This window comes from Anarhichas minor, unplaced genomic scaffold (assembly GCF_050575085.1).
Source record: "Anarhichas minor isolate MPS153535 unplaced genomic scaffold, ASM5057508v1 ptg000010l, whole genome shotgun sequence".
In the NCBI taxonomy this organism is placed as follows: Eukaryota; Metazoa; Chordata; class Actinopteri; order Perciformes; family Anarhichadidae; genus Anarhichas; species Anarhichas minor.
The window spans coordinates 12,733,067-12,753,848 of record NW_027466456.1 but is presented as its reverse complement, the minus strand read 5'-3'; the positions used below and the strand labels follow the sequence as shown (position 1 = coordinate 12,753,848).

General features: G+C 41.0%; 1 protein-coding gene across 2 annotated transcripts; it reads right to left on the bottom strand.

The window, feature by feature from the left end:
- Positions 1-41: 41 nt before the first annotated feature.
- Positions 42-4,815, bottom strand: ifi44g (interferon induced protein 44g). 2 transcript variants are annotated; one of them, XM_076088235.1, is made up of 8 exons: positions 4,712-4,815; positions 3,287-3,453; positions 2,621-2,672; positions 2,199-2,394; positions 1,887-2,039; positions 1,283-1,454; positions 789-889; positions 42-485 (listed from the first exon to the last, which is right to left on the bottom strand). In XM_076088235.1, exons 1-8 carry the CDS (start codon positions 4,738-4,740, stop codon positions 294-296), a joined length of 1,062 nt encoding a protein of 353 aa, XP_075944350.1. In that variant the 5' UTR covers positions 4,741-4,815; the 3' UTR covers positions 42-293. The 2 variants fall into 2 exon arrangements, with proteins under 2 accessions (XP_075944350.1, XP_075944351.1); XM_076088236.1 differs by lacking the exon at positions 4,712-4,815 and adding an exon at positions 2,776-2,809 and having other exon boundaries at positions 3,287-3,401.
- Between the last annotated feature and the right edge of the window lie 15,967 nt (positions 4,816-20,782).

The following is a 20,782-nucleotide window of genomic DNA, read 5'->3' as shown; positions in this document are numbered from 1 at the left end:
CACTGCCCACTGATATAAAGAGAATAGTTTACGCTTACAAATAAGATATAAAAGTTCTGGTTTTATTCTCAATTATAACATTTTTTCCATTATAATTTTGTAAAAGACATAATAAGAGAGTAAAGGTTTACAAGGTAGTTTGAAGCCACTATGTGTAACATTCCATGTGATTTAACTGTAGCTTTGATCAAATCCTGTACACAAAACCCCTTATCCCTGAGGTTGCTTTTTAACTGTTGTGATTTAACAATTAATTAAATGTGAATGATGACTTTTAGAAACAAATGAATGTTTTAGTCTATCTTTGGCCCTGTGTTTTGGCGTGTATTGTCCTGGAAATACAGGTCAGCATACTGCAGTATGTGGTCGACGGCAGTAAGCAGAAGCACATCAGTGTTCACATCCAGGTCCAGCTCTGATGAGTAGTTCCTCACCGGGATGATGTAGGAGGTGGACATACCCAACAGAGTTGCAGCTTTACCCATCTGCAAACACACAAAAATGTCAAATGATTAAAAGGTTACATTACTGGAAATACATTATCAAAACTAAATCTTCATTACAAGTAATTTACAAAATACATTGTAAGTTACTTATTCAGCACTGTGTCCTCACAGGCATGTTCATAAGGCATGTTGACTAAATGACAACCTTAGTGTCTGTATTATGCAATACATTAATGGTCAGGTGGTTAGTGCATTTCCATTTCTCATTGACAGAAAATTTAGAGGAAAAATCTCAGGGTCTGGAGTTATATTACAATACGCACAAGGTTAATGTCAACCTACCATGTCCCGAATGATGGGGCTCATGTAAACCTGGGTGACATCTTTGTATGTTTCTGAACAAACTTGGTCAATGTGGGTCAGCAGAGCCACCTGGTGAACACCTAACAGACAGAATACAAGGCTCTCATTAAGGTTTCTTTGCAATAAAACAGCTTGTTACATTCCGGAGAAATACATTACTCAAGATTTCAACAGTGTTTGCGCTCAGTTGATTTCTAAAGGTTTTAAAGCCAAAGTTGTCATGCCCTTCTGCAGTTCTAACCACAGCAAAATCCAACAAAAATAAACAGGTCTGAAATCTTTGTGCAATATGGAGTAAATGTGTAAATCATGACCAAATTCTAACAAATGAAAACTAAATTAAGGTAAAAACTGACAAAGTACTGCTTTTCCACTTTGGTTTCAAAAGTCAAAGCCCATTTTGTCTGACAAGGAACTTCAATCTGTTCGTGAAAATGTCTTTGTGTTTAACTGCTTGTTTTTCCTTTTCTTACCCAGGTCACTGATGTGCTCACGGAGCTGCTGGAAGGTGGTGTTGAGGCCTTTAGGGTAGGTCAGGATTTTAGAAGCGTCCACCACAAAGGCCACACAGTGGATCTTGTCTTTGAGGCTTGGCCTCTTCACATAGCCCACAGTCTCTGACCTCACTGGCTGATCTGGGCTAAACTGAGAGAGAGAGAAATGAACAGCAACACAACTCATGTTGAGTGTTAGCAATTAGCACTAAACTAATTCTGACCTAATGATGGTGCCAGATAAAAAGTAAGAGGATCACTAAAGCTCTTGCAATTCATCCTCAGGGGAACATGAATGTCTGTACCAAATTTAAAGGCAATCCATCCAATGGTGGTCGAGACATTTCACTCAAAACCACAAATGTTAACCTCATGGTGGCGCTAGAAGAAAAGTCAGAGGACCACCAAGTCAATAAAAAGCATCCTCTGGGAATCATGAGCGTCTGTATAAAATGCTGTGCCAATCCATCTGGTGGTTGGTGAGAAATATTTCAGTCTGGACCAAACAACCAACCAATACACCGGCATTGCTATCTTTAGCGCAATGCTAAAACTACAACATTACAATACCGACCCTGCTTACCTTGTGTCCCTCAGGTGCATAACCTTTAATGACGGACATGATGTCATGGAGGGTCGGTCCGGTCATCTCTCCACCTCCCAGGCCCACCATATCGCACAATACCAGTCCAGTAGGATCCTCTCCACTCTGACCGTGGATGTTGAAGGACTGCAGCTGACACACACACACAACAAAAAGTTAATGGGATGGACGCCTAAACCATTTACAAATAAACTTAAACTGGTCTTTCAGCTCATTTGGTCCCCACCCTCAAAATAAATGTGAATTATTTTAGTGAATTCTCTCAGTTACATGTTACTGCTCTACTTGTACCTTCTTGGTGAAGCTGGTGGAGGAGGAGCCCACCATGGCTCGGTTGGTGACTCTTCCATTAAACACAGACTGGACTGAACTGATGAAGCTGGACTTTCCAGAACCGACCGGACCCAGGAGGAGAACCTGAGCCTGAGTCACCTCGCCACTGCTTGGTTTGTAGGAGCTGACGGTCTTCATCAGGCTCGTCTTTTGCCTAGATTCAAATTTAAGATACTTGCTGTTCAGCATAATTTGCATAAATAGAATAAAGGCATGCGAAGAGTGTTTTTATCTGAATGAGTTGAAAGGAATAAAGGTAATATGTTGATAGTGTTTAAAATAGGTTTACTTTTCGCTTTAAATGAAAGGAAATATATTAATTTGACGGCTAGTGATTAAAATAGTTGCAAACTTGACTTGAATGTCATTTTTTTACTCACTCTTCTGTCCACTCCACGTCTCTCCATTGAGATTCCAAATATGGCCGAACTCCTGAGGAGAAGATGATAAGGTTAAATCAAATATTCAGTTTGCCATGTTTCACCTCTTCTGAGGAGTGAAATACATGAAAATAAATCTAACTATCAAAATGTACCTTGCATTTGTTATTTCAATGTATTTTTCTAATTCTGTAGATAAATGGTAAAACACACAGTAATGTCACATCCAGATATTTCCAGAAACAACAACATCTATTCACACAAAGTTTGCACAACATTTAACACAAGTGTAGACACTGAATACAGACAAGTATGAGGCCACATGTAGTGACACACCAGGGTGGTGACCTACTGTACTGTATGTAAAAACTAGACGGAGAGAGAGTAGGACATACAGCTGTTAGACGTAGACGTGTGCATTTGCAATTTTAAGCACATTGTTGAAAAAATGGCAGTTTTTCTTTGTTTTGTCTTAACTGAGGATATTTTTCGAGACATAAGGGGTTTTGGAAAAGGCATTTACTGTTCGGGACTATTTCCACTGAGTCTACTGTTTATTAAAAATGCATTCAAACAATGGAGGAAAACTACAAGAGTAGCCTACATATTGAATGGCAGTGCTGGTCGTTGACAGTTTTCTTGGTGTGGAACTGTTAAGTAACTTACCTGGGAATGTAAACAAATGATTGTTCTCCCTTCTCTCTGTTGAACTGACATCTGGAACTATGCTGGAGGAATCTTTGGTGTCCGCTACCTTGTCGATAGCAGGTTCAGCCGGAGCAGATGCAACATTGAAAAGTGAGGATGTGGGAGCACATCGTCCAAAGTTAAAGCTGATGAGGAAAACAATAACATGCATCAGAGTAGGTCCATAAAAAGGCAAAGGAGCTGAAACGACCTTGAATGTTCTTAGTTAAAGGCCTTACACCTACAATGCTGGATATGTGACCTAAAATGTGATTAAAAATTGCTGCTGTTGAGACAGAGAAATCAAAGTGAGTTTCCCAAATAGTTTTGTGAAGAAATTTGAGTTGAGCACTAATGATGGAAATACATCTGTAATAGAACTCAACAGAAATAACACATGGAAATAGACAAAATGCAGCTGAAACCTTTGACCCATAACTTAAGTCGATACAGTTAGTTATGAAGTGCACTCCAATGTCTGTGAGGCATAAAATGTTCTTTATCTACTTTTAACAATTTGTAAACCAATGCTGTGCAATCACATATGCCTCCACCACCAACTGTAGGCTAACTATTTCTATATTTGTATTATTATTACTACATTAACTAATTAACACTATGTCAACCATGAAACATTTTTTTAAGGATTCTGGCAGGTCATCGACACCAACTTTGTAGGCCAACTAATACAACCATGTTAGCGAATTTATTCATATGCATCTCAAACAATGACCAAACAAAGGTGAGACTTTGCACTCTTCTACTACAAAACTATGTTACAGCCTATAAATGTGCAAACACGTGAGTCAATATAAGTGTTATTATAAGAATCAAACTGACATAGAGACATCGAGTAAATACTAACTCCAAACAAGCCAAACATTAATTGGAAGTCTGCCAATTAGTCACAGAACTGGGACAAAGGTTATTTTGCGTTTGCTCTCTAGTCCTCTGAAAGACTAGTGCCTTTGAGATGAAACTCCTGATTGAACTATTACTGGAGGACATTAGTCCCTTTTCACAACCTTAGAGATAGTTCAGGAAGTCATGTGAAGTCTCTTGACTACAAGACAATACACACTCCCCACTTCACATCAAACTGCCTCTTTCGATCAGTGTTAAGTTTATTGTTAAGATGATTAATCCATTACGATACTACAAAGACTGATACAATACGGAGATTTCGCATGAGATAAAGTCTACAACACAGTGGATCACTTTACAGTCTAACTTTCTCTGACACCCTTCGTGAAACTTAACTAGCGTTGAGTTCACCTGCGTAACTTAGCGTCGCATGATAAACATTACCTTGGTTTTTAACATTAACTGATTTAACATTAACATTGACTATATATTACCTGGGTTTTTGACATTATATTACCTGGGTTATTGACATTATATTACCTGGGTTTTTTTATGATATGTTGCTGCATGATAACCGCTGCATGTAGACGTGAACACCAACAGCCGTTAAGAGGACAGACGGGACGATAAGGAGAGGCGACTCCCTTTCTGAGGAAAAGAAAGTGAAACTTAACAATGAGTGTCAATGGTGAATGATAATCAGCACTGCTGTGAGTTCTGTGCACAGAGCGAGCTTGTTGTTTCAGATGGTCCAGACCTGAGAACCCGCCCACCTCCTCCGAGCTCAGTGACAGCTCTGTCTGATGTCAGGCAAAGCTTGTTGCTCTCTCCAAACAACACAATGCTTTTGGGGCACTTATGATTAAGTTTGCATGCTGAGTATCAATGTAGGCTATATAACGACTAAAATACTAACTGATTACCTTAATTGCTGAATGACAAGATTTACAACACTACATTTTCGTTTCACGACAAGGGCTTTTGCAAACTGTAAAGAATAACAGCTGGATATGTTTGTAGAAGTGACAGCGATGGACAAAGTGCTATGAATTCATAAGCCATACATCAATTCTACCTTTTGTGGAGCTTTAAATGTGCAGTTTCCTCAGTAGTTAGGACCTCCCCTCTCTATGGATGGTTGCTTTGTGTCTATTCTACTCTCCAGAAGGGGGAGGTAGGTTTCACAAAGGAATTAGTAACATCCTCACATTTTGGTGGAAATGATGTTATGAAATGTTAGCTTACATGCCCAACACATGCCCTTTCATTCCTCTAACACATTTATGCTGCAGGAAGTGACACTGAGTTTATAATACAACAGTTTATAAGTAGCTTAATATGGAGCAGACTGTCTTCAAAGAGGGACAACAGGTTGCTCATATGTGAAGGTAGACTGACATTAGACATTGGGATGAGGACATCGCAGCAGAGACATGCAGGGGATGATTTCAACGTGCCAAAAGAAGACGTGCATGCATTTTAATTGTCTTAGAGGTACATTAGGTCAGAGAATGGCGTTAATAAGTTTCTGATATAACTAATAATTTGTAAGCTAGATAAGCAGTGATGACGGCTGGACTACTGAGCGGGCCATGGCCATGGCATCAAGATGAATATGCCTAATCAAGCCAGGGGGGCCAGCCACAGTAGTTTAGCCCAAGTAGGTACAATGTAGCCTGTCAGAGAGCCCAGTAGATTCATGACAACACAGCCTGGCACATGTTTTTATTGTTTCTACTCATCTTATCCACTAGTGGGAGCTCTAGTCTTGTGTTTGAAGCTTGATGCTGACCCGCTATCTGACAGCAGGGGTCCACCTGTGGCCACCCTTCATTCTCTTTCCTCCAGAGAACCCACAGCCTGATATCCAAAACTCCTACACATGTCCTTACACACAGTCAGTGGCATCACTCAGTAGCTTTTCATAACTGAATGTTTTGACCTGAATATTACTCTCTAATTGATGGTGGTGATTGCTATTCCTTGGATAAGAAAATTTGGTGTGTGTGTGTGTGTGTGTGTGTGTGTGTGTGTGTGTGTGTGTGTGTGTGTGTGTGTGTGTGTGTGTGTGTGTGTGTGTGTGTGTGTGTGTGTGTCTGGGCTTGTTTCAGAGAGGGTTCATTTTGCAGCTTATACTGTGAATGAAAGGAAATGAAGCTTGGCTAAAGTTCATTCAGGAAGACTTCTCATACATGTATTCTTCATATTTATGCATATTTCCCATGTTTTCAGCACAGTCAGCAGACTTTGGTTGTTTTCACTTATTCACTTCAATCTGTCTTATTTCCCCATGATCTCTGGTGTTCATCAAAGCAGCCTCCAGCTCCAGGTCCAGTGAGGCCTTTAGGAATCCTGCAAGAGATCCCATCTATCAGGTCTTCATGCGTTAAAATATCACCAAATCATCTCCATGTTTATGCCCCCAAAATAGACTTCATTGAGGAAAACTTTAATGCAGGCTTCATGAGGTCTAAATAACAAATGAAATCATATTTATTGTTGTAACTCTCCTCACGTTTCTCTTTTGTGACCAGAGGTTATGGTAGTGAGGCTGAGAGGAGGATGCTCAGTCATCAAAGCTAAATTAACATTTTTAAATAGTTAGCAGGTTCCTTCAGGTCAGTTGTCTGTCATTCAGCACGGCTTTATCAGGGCTATTTTGGCTAGCCGCTTGCGACTAATCAGGCGTAATAGCAGCCCACAACAAGGCACAGCTATATTATGACCTTGTGGCCAAGCCAAGCTTTTGCTGTGACAGCAAAGTAGTTTCTATTTCCAGAGCCCCACGTAGAAAGACTGGGAGATGTTGAGCTGCGTTTTGGATGAAGACATGAGGGTTAAGTTAGGAGATCCAAAACAAGCAGGAACACCTTGCATACTTAAAGGGTGGATCCATTATTTTTTTTAAATGTTTTTATATAATTCTGTGGTTTTTCAGGAGTGTTCGTTATGTATTTAAATAAGACATTAAATACATTTTAGCGTCAAATGGCTTTTTTCCCTAGCCCTTCTAAAAAGGTCTTCCGACGTAGAGTTCATGGTAAAGGTACCCGGCTAATGTGGTTGTATACGGTACAAATCCATAGTCAGTGTATTACCTATAGAAACTTAGATGGCAGTCAGCACGCTCCCAGTTTGGAGAAGCAGACAGGAATACTGGCACCAAAGCTAAGCGATGTACACCATGTTCCGAAAGTAACACAATAACACTCACTAACTAACCAATCGAGGTAGCCGTCAACCAGCAACTCCAGCGTGGTTTTGTCAAAGAAGTCTTGTGGCTTTGAAGAGAGCGATACAACGGCTTCAGTTCACCATCAAAAAAGGCTGTCTGATGGAAAGGTAAAGCTGTGAAAAATAATTTAAATATAGCGTACACTTTTTAGGTGGTCCTATGTAAAGTTGGCCATAATATGTTTTGCTGCTGCCCCAAAAGACAGCTGTACTTTGCTTAGCTTCTGCGCATCAGCATTGTTCATCACTGCTTGTTGCTTACGCTTGAGTGGGCATTTCCATTGGAAAAACCCAGAAATGGGATGAAGTCGACCTTTAATGTTCCCAAACAGTAACATGCAACGTTTCGAGGAGCCTGAGATCAGTTGGAGCTTCCTGGTTATTAGACTGCAACACGCGAATCCAAAATACAACTTCCTGCGGCCTTGAGGTCATGACTGGGTGTCATTAAAAGTGATTGTACTGTTGATGGCTTGACAGTAAACACTATCTATAGGTTGTTATCTGTGGATGGAGGATGTTGCTCTGAAAGAAACCAAAACACGGCAACTGTTCAAAACAGACCACATGATTTAACTGTCCTGCAACCAGAAACTGGTGAAATTTATTTATAAATATGTGTAATGTACTCTGAAATGACTTGTAGCCAGGCCTTTAGAAATACTGAGGTCAAGAGTCTTGCATGTGACTTTTATGGATAATAAATGTTTCTTTGCAGTTAGTCTGGTTCAGTAGTCTTCTGGTTATACAATGGACTCATTATCAGACATGCATATTAAAAAGTGTTGAATTGTTTTATATATAATGTGCAAGCAAGCATAGAAGTGTAGAGAGCAGGCACATTTTAAGCAAATTCAATAATGACGTAAGCTAGACAATGTTAAACGTAATCATATCAGACCATAAATACCACAGAATCTTGCATACTGGAGTTTTAGATTTCAAAATAGAAGCAGTGGCAGGTGCAGAAGCTTACTGTCCTCTCAGCTGTGGTAGTCGTTTTTTGTTTACAATGATCATATATCTCATTATTAATGTAGAGAAGTAATGATTTATTAATTGTTAACACCTTTACAGCAGCTCCTTCTCATCATCATCATCATCAATCTGGGGCTGTGAGTTTAGGAAGTTCAGACAGATCCCGCTCTGACTCAGCAGCTCCAGCTGATATCAGTGGAGCAGAGAGCTGCAGGTGGGATGGGAGGAGGGACATGCGCCGTCTAAACAGGGAGCTATGCTGACTATGTAGCCGTGTGACACAGCAGTCTGTTTTTAACGAGCACCCACACCACCACCACCACCACCACTCTTAGCGAATCCACCCTGGGTGCCACACACGGCCTGAACTTCTGTCTCTCTCTCTGCTGGCAACCCTTCCCTAAAGTACACTGACGGTTGAAATGAAAGCGCTGCAGTGATCCGGGTAAACAGGTTAGAGCTGAAGAGAGGGCAAGGAAAAACAAAAACTGGAAAACACATTGGATGCTGTTTGCTTTTGCGATTATTGTGAAAGTCAGATATTGATTTAGCATCCATGAAAATCAGAAAACTTTGTACTTTTCATTTTATACATTTAGATGGAGGATGAAATTAACATTTAAGCTTCATAATCGGTATCTAATGAAAAGTAGAAGAAGATGTTATGCCTGTTTTACATGATTGTTTAGCTTTTTTGTCCATTGGGTTATTGTGTTCCAAATAAGATTTTCTTTGTGGGATTTTGGGCCTATTCATTTTGGGTTTTATTACAATTGTTTTTTTAAATACAAGAACGCTGAAGTTGTGCCTGTGCTGTCCGGATTACATTGCTTCAAGGAAAATTAAAACAATTATTTTTTGCACCAAGTATGCATGACTCTGGCAGACAAAATGATAGATGATTTATATCATGGATAGAAAAATTGGGATGTGATACGCAACAGTAAATAAGTGTTTTCCTGTCTCCTGTATGTAGATGATCACTGATGGCAAAAGGTATTTTTCATTATTTTTGTTCAATACGTCCATTTTTGATTTATTTTTCTGCTAAACTCTGTGACATTTGGGTTTTGACAGCTACAGGTTGGCCAGGACATGCTGTACAGACAGCCTCTGATCATGTTCACAGTGCCATGTATAGAGAGCAGCCGGCTAGAGGGAGTCACTACACCTAAGTGTAAGCGTAACGTGAGCCGTCTAATTCCTTCATTTGAATGGAGAGCGGATAGCTTAATCTGGAAGTCATGTAATGTGATGAAAATGTGGTTTATGATTGTAAGGTTGCAGGCGTTGGTGGCTTTGGAAGCTACTTTGGGTTAAGAAAGAGCTGCATCATCCCCTGTTCTTCTTTAGCAACAACTACGACTGTGCCTTTGAGCAAAGCTGCTGTGAAAGTGATGTACCTCTTTCTAAGGTTATGTTAGAGGCAAAAAAGGGAGTGAGGAAATCCTACCTTAAAACTATTTAAAAAGTATATTTATCACTTTGTGAGGTAAAGTTTATTCAGCAAGCAGTTAGATTGATTGACATCTCCCACTAATGACAAAGTGATAAATGTGATGGCCCATTTTTGATTACCTGCATACAATTAACAATTCCCCATCACAATGTCCACTGTGAAGCAGTTTATTTAAGGAACTTTCTAAGAATTAACGGCTTAAAGGTAAAGTGTCCCTGAGGGCCACTGCAGGTACAAGCGTGACTGTGTGTTTGCCTTGCTGCATGTTTTACTGAAGCCTGCTCCATGTCTGGAGCAAGTAAAACCTGTATATTATACAACATCACTATACAGTAGTGTATATACATATTTGCTCTCCTTGATCCGGTACGGTCTGTTCTGTTGCAGTGATACTTTAGGGTGTTTTGATGACTTCTACTCTATGTGTACTGCTGCAGATTATTTACATGGCTGTCACTCAGGGTGATCCATTTTACAACATATGTGTTGCAGTAATTGAATCATCTTCAGTGGGTGGCTTAGTACTGGAATGACAAAGGGCCAATTCAAAGGTCTTAGGCACGATTCTTCCCTCAGTCAAAGTGTCCTTGAACAAACACACGGACACCTCAACCTCCTTTTTACTTTGAGTAAAAACTTTAGTTAAAGGCACTTTGATCCTCCTCCTCTCCTAGAATGAGTAATATGGGTAAACATGACTGTGCTGTTTTCCCTGCAAGTTACAGTACACAGTAACATGATGTCAAATGTTATTGTATCCACCTTCTCCAACCATCTCTTCTTCCTCAGAAAGTGATTGCAGATACTTTGACAGCCAACCAGAGAATATGTCTGACTTTGTTATCAGTTAAGGCTGTTTACACTCAGGGATCTGCTGAGATCTCCTTATTACAAAGGGATTGTTTAATTACATGTAGTTTTGTTTACAGGGGAGAACTACAGACTCAAGCTGGAGATATTGTCGAGCGGTGGAAAGAGAACTTTCTGGGTGTGGGGATCTTAGTCCTTGCTCTTTGCAGATGATGTGGTTCATCAGACTGTGACCTGCACACACTGGGCCAGTTTGCAGCTGAGTGTGTAGCAGTCGGGATAAAGTCGTAACCTCCAAGTCTGAGGCCATGCTTCTCTGCTGGAAAAAAATTGCGCCCTGTAGTTTGGGAGTGACGACCCCAAGTGAGGGAGTTCAATCATTTCAGGGGTCAAGTGGGGGTAAAATGGAGTGTGAGGTGTGGCATCAGCAGTGATGAGGGCAATGTACCGGACCAATGTGTTGAAGAGGTTGCTGAGCCGGAGGACAAAGTTCGCGATTTATCAGTCCATCTATGTTCCGACCCTCATCTATGGTCATGAGCTTTGGGTAGTGACCGAAAGAATGAGGTCGCAGATAGTGTCCAAAATGAGCTTCCATCGCATCATCCGGATTGCTCCTTTGCCTTGAAAGAGGCCAGCTGAGGTGGTTCGGGCATCTGATCAGGATGCCTCCCTTTAGAGGTTTTCTAGGCACGTCCAACTGGTAAGAAGCCACGGGGTAGGCCCAGAACACACTGGAGGGATTATATATCTTGTTGGCCTGCAATGCCTCAGGGTTCCTCATGAAGAGTTGAGAAAAGTTGCTGGGGAGTGAGACGTCTGGAACACCCTGCTAAGCCTGCTGCCCCCTGCGACGCAGCCCCCGATAAGTGGAAGATAATGGACGAATAATGGATTGTTTGTTTGTTTGTTTTGTATTTTTACACTTTGTGGTTACTTTCAGAGAGTGTTATTCAAATGTAAGTATAATGATCAGTTCTCCCCAGTCTGCTTATGGGCGGAGAATCTAAATTGACGGGTGTGACGAGACGGTTAATCATGTTCATGTATTTAGACAGGACGTGCTTGATGATGTCACTTGAATGTCTCTCGGTTGTCGTGGTCTCAGACAGACAGCTGCCTGTGACTCACCTGTCATTATAGTCGATACCTGGGGTTTGCCACAATGGACAAAAATATATATTTACACCTATCTTAGCAATTTAAAACCACAGATGGCCGTGGCAAAGAAGATCAGTGTTTGTCTGGTAAACATGTAGCTGCAGAGTGCTGGCGGACATGTAGTTCAACAGGTGGAGCCATGCTGCCAGGGTTAGAGATTACATTTCTACTAGTGCGACCAGTGATGACAGCTGTGTGCTGAACAGGACAAAAGCATTCACCAGTTACAGTAACGTGTGACACAGACTGGGATTTATGTGGCTGAGTAGTATGTGTTATGGAAGAAATGTAGAAATGCAAAGCAAGAGATCATTTCTACTTTTGCTGTTAGCTTTTTTTACCAAACAAGGTTTGCAACTTTTGAAGTTTATGTCTATTACTTTACCTGCATCCATTTGTTCGCTGTAAAATCAGAAGGTCGAGTGATTTGAGATCACCTTGGAACCAAGACAATTTGTGGTGATCCAGAGATTCTTGCTATTCCAGGAAATTAAAATTCTCGCAATAAAGTCCAATATATAAGATTTCCATAATAGATATGGAACCCTATCCTGAACAAGTCCATATGAACAGATTTTGAATAAATCTAAATATAGGGTTGGTAATCTATTAAAAATGTGTTAATGTTGCTCCACTTGGATGTTTGACCTTCACTGTGCAGAATGATGTGCAGTTTGACACGAGGAGGCTGTTTTGCTGAGGGGGGAAAAGATGGGTGGAAAGTTTTTCTTTGCTCACCTTAAATCTTAGTTTAAGACGTGTATGTACAAGCAACATCTTGAGACGTCACAGCTAGTTTGGAAGCCAATCGTGGTCCAATATGCAACTTACACCGGTTTGTTGTGGACACTTGAAACCTCTGTTGTAGAATAACCGTATGGAGACCTCATTTAAACTGTTACTTTGAACCCAGCATGTATAAACATAGTTAAAAGATAAACTGAACTTTGCCCAGACCAGACAAATTATCAGTTGACCTGCCAAGAGTGTCAACCTGATCCGGGCAGGAGAAGAAGGGATGAGAAGGAGGGATGAGCGGTCAAGATGTGTTTTGTATTGGTTCAATCGAAGGGATTTGATTGGTGGACTGTGACGTAAAGTACAGTCCACCAAAGGTATAAAGTCAGACGTTAGAAGTCTGACACTTCGGATTCGTTGTAAACATGTCCTTGTGCGAACAAGAATAAACGTATCTCCACTGGTTGCAACTCCAACAACTGCGTCTCTTCTCTTCATTTTGGCCACAACATAATGGTGGTGTTTCTGCCACAACACCCCCAGCACCCATACACGGAAAATGTACTTTTTAAGTGAAGAAGCAGACACCTTGTGTGTGTGGAAAACTTTGTAAACTTTTGAAAGAAGAAATATTAACTTATTCATAATGACTGAATTTGTCCATGAGGACGAAGAGTGTCTGACTGGATTCCCACTGCCAAATAAGAATGATGGTTGCAATAAATGGACAAGCATTTAGATATACAAAGATTAACTGTGACTTGTATAACAGGAAGGTCTTGCACTGCTGGTCTACATGCTCAGCAAATCTGCCTCACGCAGACTGTAAACAAGCCTTAATTGGAGAGTCAAACTATCAAGTGTCTCCATGTCACCAGAGCCGCTTGTTTGAGCACGGGACTTTGGCACAAGATCCTTTCATAAACAGCTTTTGGAATGAATATATTTTTAAGAGAGTTGTTAAGAATATATATGAGAAGAGCCAAAGATAACTGGGCACGAATGTGTCGCTCGTTGGTGTTGTACGTTCATTTCAGCATCTGCTCAAACTTCTTTACGGAGCAAAGTAGGATTCAAAATGTCTGTCTGAATGTTGTCTGTGTCGTGATAATCTACAACTTGTTTCTGTTCTCCATTGTTGGTACCTGTCGCTGTTGTGTCTCTGCACTGCATCCACTTGTAGACATGCTTTCAGGAAATTAATATAACTTTAATCTTATAGTGCACTTCATTTTAATACTTGAACATACTGTACTAAAAACAGAAGATACAACAGTACATATTTGGTTCAAGAATCTTCCATCAGTCTCTCATCTCAGCTGGCTGAGCTCTTGCTTTGTGTGAGATATCGCCGCTGACAGTCTCTAATCCGTCTGGCCGGTAGCCTGGAGGAGGAAACAGTGTTTACATCTCCAGACTCCTCTGGCTGAACAAATAATCTCTTGAATAGCAACATGCAGACATTACTATTTCCTCTCTGTTTGGCCTCTACACAAAGTTGATTTTCCTCATTCTACACTTACGGTTTTGAGTACATTGCCAACACATTCTCAATCCGTATGGCGAAGCGTATGGCGACTGATCAACAACAGTTGATCAGTCGCCATACGCTTCCAACTATGACGCTCTAGGTACCCCTCTAGCGTTAGTTTTTGACGTGGCAGGGTTACATGCATAATGTCCTTTCAAAATAAGCTTCCATCTTTACAGGAAGTTAGGGAGCTCCCTTATGTTTGGAAGGAATTTCCTTCGGCAATTAGGGAAACTCGTAACACCTGGTAGCTACGCTGTGGCTGTACGGAGGTAAACACAGCTAGCTGCTCGCTTTCTGATCGGATCTTTATCGCAGTAAGTTACCCTTTACCCAGTAAACATGCCCCTTCACTGGTGTAACATGTACTTGATGTTGTGGAGGTATTTATATGCATTTGTCGTACTTTTCCTGCCTGCTTTAAGGCCGGTTAGGGAGCACGTAACATCAGAGCGCTATGCCTAAGGAGGGTTAGGTTTAGGCAACAATCACCCCGACTAACGACTCACGGGACTAGTGACTCGTGATAAAATGTCAATGTTTCCTTTTAGTTTTGCCTCGGACACAAACAGCGGTCTCCTGGACGTAAGTCCTGTGTTTGTTTTACTCATCCATCTCACATCCTACACGCTCTGGTTGGACTATCTTACTCTTTCTACTACATCAGTTGCTCTGACTGTCTAATAATGACGTGGGTCAAACAAAACAGGACTTTTGTTTAGTTTCCTGCAAAACCAAAAGTAAACATTTTGTCACGCCAGTCATTAGTCAGTTGAATTGTTAGTGTCATAACTCAACCACGCTGTTTCCCTAAAACGAAGTTTTTTTTTGCCTAAATCTAACTTCCTGTGATACGTTAGTCAGTCAACTTAAAGTCAAACATGCTCTTTTCCTAAACTTAACAAAGTCGTTTTTTCACCGAAACCTGATTTCCTGTAAAGACGGAAGTTTATCTTAAAAAGATGCTATATGCGTTGCTAACGGTGTTTACAAAATGAACATTTAAAAAATCTGGATTTCACACATTGAAACCATTTTGATGAATTATTCTATTTTTTTGCAGTGCATCATCACAGAGTAGTCACTAAAGTACGCAGCCAAACATCTGTAAAATGGAAATACGAGAAAAATAAAGAAGAGAACAGAGGGAAGGAGAACACAGGAAAGAAAAGGAAAAGATGAGGAAAAATTTAGAAAATTAAATTAGGAGAGGAAAAGAAACAGAACAGGCAATGAGATGAGTAGAGTAGAGGAAAGGAGGAGGGAGTGAAGCAAGAGACAAGAAGGGGAAGGGGGAGAGGAACCGGTCTGAACCAGCGTAGGCTGACTCTGGGCTTTATACCCTTTCTCACTTCCCTCCCTCCTCCTCGTCTTTCCTCTGACTCAGGCTGGCTGAACTTTAAGCGCGCTGTCATGCACTTGTCACCAGGAATAATTTGGATACACATTCCCAAAATGTGTAATAGGATCCACAGCAGAGTAAGGCTGTGACAGGGACAGTGGTGGTGATGTCAGGAAGATGCAGGACGTTACACACACTTCTGGTGGAACAGTTTGTTTCCTGGCCACAGTGGTTACGACCACCAGGTAACTATTTATGCCTGTAATTTGCAGATCTAAATATGGAAACTATAAAGATTAAATGGAGCAGTGACACTTTGAGGAACGTGTATCTTCTTTCAGTATTACTGTCACTGGGCATGGTGAGGACTCAAGCGCAGACAGCCAGATGCAGTGAGAAAAAGGGTTTTAATGAAATACGAACACACACAGGGAATCCAAGGATGAGACAAGAGAGCAAATTCAGCAGGACGAGGCAGGGCAGGCAGACGTGGGAAACCGGGAGCAGGACAAGACAAACAATGATCTGGCAGTGGGTGACTGGGAGGCAGGGGTTTAAATAGTGGCTAGAACAGGTGAGGAGAGTTGTGCTGATGAGGGAGTGCTTGATTAGTGATCAGGGGCAGGTGAAGGGAGTTAGACTGGTGCTGAGGGAGTGGCTGATAGGTAGAGTGAGGAGCTACAGAAAGAAATACACAGAACACAGAAGGCAAAGCCTGATCGTGACAATTACTGCCAAAAATAAGTGATTTGTCTTTACTTTCTCTACTTTCATAACATGGAATGATTTGGCTGCCTTTGGTGCTTATGAGGAGAAGAAGAAGCTGATGAAGATGATGATTATGTTCTAAATAATGGGTGTATAGGGTGTATATGCAGCAAATGAATCAAGGCAGGAATGTAGAAAAGACTGGTTGTGAAAATTCTTTTTTTAAAGAAATGTGAAGGGCCTCGCAGTTGTTCTGCCATTTGGGTTTGTTCTTTAGAAGATGAGAGCTGTTAGAAAACCTTGATAAGAGAAGGGCGGCCAGGTCAGAGGCAGTGGCGTCACCATCTCTGGGATAAGCGTCACTTGATGTAAGCTAAGATCACAGGACTCTTCCGAACCGAACCCACTGCTCGGCTCAGCCGTCAAGTCCTAAACCTACTGCCCTGGAAGAGTTAATTCTGGCTGTTGTCTGCACTGGAGAGCAGACACCTCCTATTAATAGACATTACATTCATATCTTTCCTCATCAGAGCAAACACGGAATCACAGCACATCACAGCCAGTTCTATTATAGACCGATGCTGTAAACAAGTTATAATAACTATATAAGATGAATATTAGCCTTATATACAGCCCAGTCTCATGGCATTTTCTAAATTAGTCACGAAATGAATCTTTTGATTTAATGTACAGTGTGACATATTGTCCTTTTTTATTTTCGTGCCGCTTAGCACAAAAACAATGCCAAAGGAAAGTCAACTAAGATCCTTTTACGTGGTGGACACACAAATTAAACGCATCCATGTGACTATGGTCAGAGCTAGTGACATAGTAATACATAATGAGAAAGGCCATGGTGGGGGGGAGGGGAGGTGGATGGGTCCAGAAAACACAGTGGCAGGCTGGTGTTCGACACCGCGTGTCACAAAGTGTTGTTCTGAGGTGACGCATTCATGAAGGTTTTTCAAAACCTAACTGGTTTTGTTACCTAAGCTTACCTTTTATTTTGAAACGATTTGTGTGCCTCAGCACAAAACCAATATATAAAAAAAAAATATTGCATTTTGTGACTACTTCACGAACTGATGAAGAATGAGTTGTTATAGAAGCTAGTGCAGCCCGTTTCAGAAATGATGGTCTTTAACATTGTACTATTTACTTTTCTTGTCAGTCTTCAATTTGTTATGTGATGAAATTCCTCATTCAAAGGCTGAACAAATGAAAGTTAAAGTGTCTTGTGATGCCTCAGAGGCATTTCTACCATGAAAAGACATCAAGGAAAAACACAGAATTTAAAGTTGTAAGATGACTGACTGAGTAGATGAAAAAATATACACATTTCTTTTTTTTTTAATTGGATGATTTTACCTCTTTGGACCCTGAGCGTGACAAGGGGCCCCAACTTGTGGATCTCCAGCCCAGTAGGGTGGAAGCCCTCAAGGAGGTGGTGCCGGAGGTCAGACTCCTGACCTCTGACCTCACCCCATAACTCTGCCAGGAGCCTCACTACATGCAGAGCAGTCATCAATCCACTGCTGTGTGAGATAGTAACTGCTCTGTGCTGACTCAAAGGGTTTATAATGCTTGAGCAAAGGCAGCTGTGCTGCTGCAAAATGCAATAAGTCCTGGTTTAATTCATAGCACCGGGAGGAAAGGATGAAGGTACTATTTATAGCATTTGAAACATCAGTAATTCCTATCACATTCTTAGTGGTACCCTGCTATAAATTGAATAAAGAAACAAGACCATGGTGCACACCACTGTTCACCTCTACTGCTCACCAGTAGTATTGCTAGCTTTTATATTTTGCAAGATCAAAACCACATTTCCCATAAGTGTAGTTGTTCTTTGTCGCCTTTTATTCCTCCATGAAGAGAAGGAACACTTTGGGGGTTATTTTAGTATTGATCTTATACTACTTCCACTATTTACATTCACCTAACGCACCCTTTCCCCATGGATGTGTAAAGAGAACTGGATATCATGTTTAAAGATGGCACCCAAATCATTCCAGCACAACGTGCTCACCCGTCCCATAGGTAGAAAAGGTTGTTTTTAGGATTTGTGTAGCTTCTGCATTTTTGGGCCCATATTGAGCATTCTATGGCTGAGCTAGCTGACCCCCCCTGATTTATTGAAATTAAAAGGTGGCCCTTTGGCTCTTTTAATAGTGCATGACCAAACTCAGACTAAGCTTGAGAAGCAAGTTTGTGCAAGTTAGTAGTTCAAAATTCCAAACTGACCATGAGGCTGACAGTACGATGGTGAAAAATTCAATGACGGTCCTCAGCAGTGACGGTCAAGGTGCCCTTGATGAAGACGCACAGGTGTGTTGCAGTGAAGCTCAGTTGCCAACAGTAAAACACTTAAGTTGGTTTAGTGGGTGGATAACTGGTTAAAAAAGCACAACGGCAGGAATCACATAACTCATCACATAACTCTCCAGCTGCATTTTATTTGTTCCTCAAGAGAGTAAAACATCCTGCTGAAGACATGGCCGTGCCCTTTACGGTAAATATCTAAACAAATGTTCCTATTTAAAGCAAATGAGGTTGCCTGCTGTATTCTGCCAGTAGGAAAAATCCAGTTTTCTCTATTTTTAGGTGCCTTGACATTAAAAGAAACCTTCTAGTAAAAGTTGGTCGAAACACTGTGTTTCATTTGCTGGACTTTGTTTTCCTATATAGCATTCAAGTAAAGCTACAGGCTCTCAGAGGTCATAGCAAAACATTCAGTTTAATTTAAAAAAAATCTGTCAGAAAGAGTCAATGACCTTTAAAGTTGAACCTCTATTACTTAAGGTTCGACACCTCCTGATGGCTTTTGTTGGCCACAACTATTGTGCAAATATCTTTGTTGCATTTTTGTTTCTGGCTTATTTTAACTGCAGAATTACAAGTGAAACAGAGCTTGTAAACTAAATACTAAAGAATTTACAAGCAGCCTGTTTGTTAGACTAAAATCCAGCCAGCCTGCCAAAACAGAGGCTAAAATGTAGGCATGAAAAGGGAGTCAAAACAAATGCTGTAATTTAAACTCAGCAGAATGGACAGCCTGAGGTTTTCACAACTGTGAATTAAATTCAATACATGTTTATAGTGACAAATACATGTTTATAGTGACAAATACATGTTTATAGTGACAAATCATAAAGGAAGTTATCTCAGTGCAGAAACTTCGAGCAGAACCAGGCTTCGGGTGGGCGACCATCTGCTTCGACTGGTTGGGTTGAGAAGAGGATGTAGCTTAATATGAGCATGAGTGCTTCACATGCATTGGTCACTGAAATGTTTCGGCATCACAGTGCTGTTATGTGGTGCCACTAGATTTCAAATATCCTTATTCTCACTCGGACAGACAAATGAACAGAAGAAGTAAACGCTCCAGACATTAAATAAACCTCTCCTGCTTTGATTGATGTGAGCAGATTATTGGATATGCACAATGTTGTACTGTAGTCCCAAAGAACAGTGTGAACAAACACAGTCAAGATTCTGCAGGGCACTCATAGAGCTCAGCTGTGCTTCTTTCCTCTAAACACAGCAGTAACTCTGCTGCTGCTGGTGTTTGAGTTGAACAGCTGTGCAAGTGACCCGTCTCTCAGTCGGTTCAGCTCATTGCAACAAGCGCGCATGAAACACAGAGCTGCTATATGTTGAGCTTCTTAGGGAAGCTTGTGTAAATAATCACTGTCTCATTCCATTGTTTATCGATTACATACATCTGCTGCACGCTCGCACATACCATGTGAAAAGGTCTGTAACGGGGTAAGTTGGGTAATTTGGAAAAAGGGAACAACGTAGTTTTATTTGTCTATGCAGAATGTGTTATATTGTGAAAATGTTTGCTCTTACTTATTTTGACTCATCAGAAGTCACAATCCTTTAACTTTCGGTTCTGTTTCTTTGTCAAAAAACGGGAAATCCATTAAAAATGACCACATGGTGACAATAACTGTGTGTGCACTTGAGAGCTGTCGTTATATGCCTCAGTTGTGTCTGTCTGTGTACGTATGTGTGTGTCTATAGGGTGATGCATAAACCAGTATCCGTATGACATGCCTATCTTAGCCTAGATTCTTCACACAGGGAGAGGCGACGGCCACTGCATGCATTCTCTATACAGATATCTGCTGGGCATGTCAGCTCCAAAATGACCCCCCTCTCCACACCACCTCCACACCCTGAAGCCACCCACCTCTCCGCTAACCTCACTGTGGAGCTGGGCCAGTGAGAAGCAGCGCAAACCGGCATGAGCCAGTGCTGAGAGCTCCATCGAACCCCGCCTCCTCGTTCCTCTGACTTCTTCCTCCCATATGTGCACACACACACTGATTAGTTAGTAAGGATGGCCAGCTATTGTCCATTTTCCCTCTGATGTCTGACCCTGAACTTCACATCATTCCCTAACCTAGGATGGGCTACAGTGTATTTTTGCCAAAAGAGCTTTCAAGTTTTTGATTAGAAGTTTGATGTTTGATGACTCAGACCCTTAACATGATACAAACAGCATTTAAAAATAGTTCCAACATCACCATCTCATGCATTACCTAAACATTTTAATTTAGAAATTTCAAGTTTTGATTTGAATTAAATCCTAATTGTAATCTCTTAAACCATTTCTAAACTAATTTTTAAGAAACCCAAGTC